We start from the raw sequence: 2,661 nt of genomic DNA on the forward strand, positions 1-2,661 counted from the left end.
CGCCCCGGCTTCGAGCAGCGCTCCCCAAGCCGGACCCAAAAGCTTTTCATTCTCGCCGGGGAAGGGTCCGCTTTCGGATCCCCCCTTCACCGCCCGGTCCCCCAAACAGATCAAAATCGAGTCTTCTGGTGCTATCACCGTGGTGTCGACCACGTGCTTTTACTCTGAGGAAAGCCAAAACCCGGACGCGGATGACGCCGACGGGACGCCCACCAAGGACGAGGTGCCGCTGACGCCGACCCTGAGCGGCTTTTTGGAGTCACCGCTGAAATACCTGGACACGCCGACCAAAAGCCTCCTGGACACCCCGGCCAAGCGGGCGCAAGCGGAGTTCCCCACCTGCGACTGCGTCGGTGAGCGAGCGGCCGTGTCGGCGGCTTAACGCGGCGTCCCCCAGAGTGGCATTTCAAGGAGGTGGCTATGCAGGGTGGGATTGCCCTGGATAAATAATGGAGCGATGCTGCGGCGTTGGCAAAGCCCCCGCTTTTCGGGGGGGGATGCGGCGCTCGCACGGTGAAACCCCGATGCTGCGGAGCCCTCTTTTGGTTTCTTTTCTCCTCTCTTATTTTTACGGTCGGACGGCAAATGCCGAGCGACTGCTGTGTCACCACGGGGGTGGTGCCGACGCCGACCTGGCTGTGCCGGCGTGGGTTAGAAAAGCAGCAAAACCAAAGGGCTGTTGGGTTTTGCCTCCACTTAACCGCTGGGCTAAATCCCATAGAGGTTGCCCCAGTGCCAAAACGCGCCTAAAACCCAGCTTGCCTGGTTATTCCTGCTATTTTAAGCCAGATTAGCTGGTTTGGGTTACTCAAAGAACCCAAACTTTGACTCGGTGTGCGTGCTTATGCCCGGAGCCGTATTTGCTGCCGGGATGCTGGGTTGTTCGGTGGCCGATCCCACTGGGATGCATTGAAAAGGCACCAAACTCTTGGATTTGGGGTTTTTTTTTGTGGGTTTTTTTGGTGTGTGTTGGCATTTGTTAGACTTCGCAGCAAGTGCTAGAGATTTCCCACCCGGTCCCTGCAGTCCAACTCCATCCGAGTGCTGGGAGCTGGATCTTCCCTCCCCAAAATTTAGACCGGAGCTGTGCTCTCCCCTGGAAGGAGCAGGGTGAGGATTTGGGGCATCCAGCCGGAAAAACGAACCCCTGTGCCACTGGGAGAAGTGGCCTCGGCCCAAGCGCAAGCTGCGCTTTATTAGTGGGGCTTATGATTATTTATTTATTTGCTTGTAAATGACAGCAGTCGTTAGCCCAAACGGCACCGAGCGAATGAAAGGCTTTTCTGGAGCCGCTCGAACTGATCTTGGAGTTTCGCCCTGCGTTGCCAGGAAAAGATTCGGGTTGCTTTTTCTTTTGCAGCGTGGTTTAGGGGCTGGGAGAGGGGGGGATTCCCCCCCTGCCACCTCTCTCCATTTTCTCAAGGAAAAGCTGTGAGAGAAAGCAATTAAGTAGGAGTTGGGGCTCGGTGCTTTATTAGGTGCCTGCGCTGTTAGACTCTGTAATAAAATCAGCCTTCGCTGCGTGTCCCGTATTGATCTCTGTCTGGACAGCTGCAGCCCAGCTGAGCCCGGCTTTCTCCTCGCCCTGGCGCCCAGCCAGTTAGACATGACGGGAATGAAAATCAGGGCGATGAGAGCAGAGAGGTGGAAAGACAGATCGGACCTGGCCGTCGCGCCGGATGCATCCCACCCGGCGGCGTTCGAGCATCCCCACGCGCCGGGGATTGACCCCTGCGCCGCCGTGGCTGCCGGGAGCATCCTTTGCTTCCCGCGCCGGCACCCTCGTGCCCCAAAAGCCCCGAGGGGTTTGCTGCTGCGGGGGGGGTGTGTTGCTTGCAGGGCCGTAGCCCCAGCATCCTTCTCCCGTAGCCCCAGCATCCTTCAGCCTCTGTCCCACACAGCAGCTCCTTCCTTGCACGGGCTTAGCCAGCTCGGGGCATCCCGTGAGCATCCCCAAATCCTCCGGGCAAGCCTAAAAGCAGGCAGCAGTAGTTTTCAACCCCAAAATCATCCTGTGATGGTTTTGGCAGCATCCAGCAGGGCTGGTCCCGGTAAGCGGGGCTGGATGGGTGCCCAGGGTGGGAGCTGGCGGGGAGCAGGGGGGCCGGGGACGAGGAGAGGGGTTTGTATGCCGAATCGCCCGCTACCACTAATCGCTTCTTCTCGGCAGAGCTCATCAAAATGCACTGCGCTCGAGCGGCCGGAGCAAATCCCCCGTGCCGGGATGGAGCTGTGGGTGCTGCCAGGATGCTTGGAGGGGCTGCGGCCGCTCGGGGAGGTTTTCGGGTCTCAGAAGGGGACGGGTGCTGATGGGTGTGGGTCTGAGCACCTGTCCCCTTGTTCCCCAGCAGCATTTTAGTGCTGGGAGCGTCTTTCAGAGCAGAAAATGAAGAGGAGCCGCCAGGCTGTTTAACGAACCCCTAATTGCAGCTTCCCTTCCCCGATGCTCTCAGGGGGAGACACCATAGAGGAATCCTTGATTTTTGGTGCAAAAGTGCTCCGTTTGAAGGAATTTGGGGGTTTGGCATCTTCAGGGCAGCCGGCGAAGGTGCAAACCCCGAAATCTCTGTCCCCCTCTCCTGCCTCTGCAGAGCAAATCGTGGAGAAGGATGAGGGGCCGTATTACACCCACCCGGGCTCGGGGCCCACCGTGGGATCCAT

General features: G+C 58.9%; 1 protein-coding gene across 1 annotated transcript in view; it reads left to right on the plus strand.

Moving 5' to 3' along the window:
• TET3 (tet methylcytosine dioxygenase 3) overlaps nucleotides 1-2,661 on the plus strand; it is a gene marked incomplete at its 5' end in the record, with an annotated part of 10,321 nt that overhangs the window by 1,769 nt on the left and 5,891 nt on the right. The window contains 2 exon segments of the mRNA XM_009286813.2: nucleotides 65-353; nucleotides 2,592-2,650. Coding sequence (XP_009285088.1) covers nucleotides 65-353; nucleotides 2,592-2,650 — 348 coding nt within the window.

This window comes from Aptenodytes forsteri, unplaced genomic scaffold (assembly GCF_000699145.1).
Source record: "Aptenodytes forsteri isolate BGI_AS27 unplaced genomic scaffold, ASM69914v1 Scaffold157, whole genome shotgun sequence".
Classification (NCBI taxonomy): domain Eukaryota; kingdom Metazoa; phylum Chordata; class Aves; order Sphenisciformes; family Spheniscidae; genus Aptenodytes; species Aptenodytes forsteri.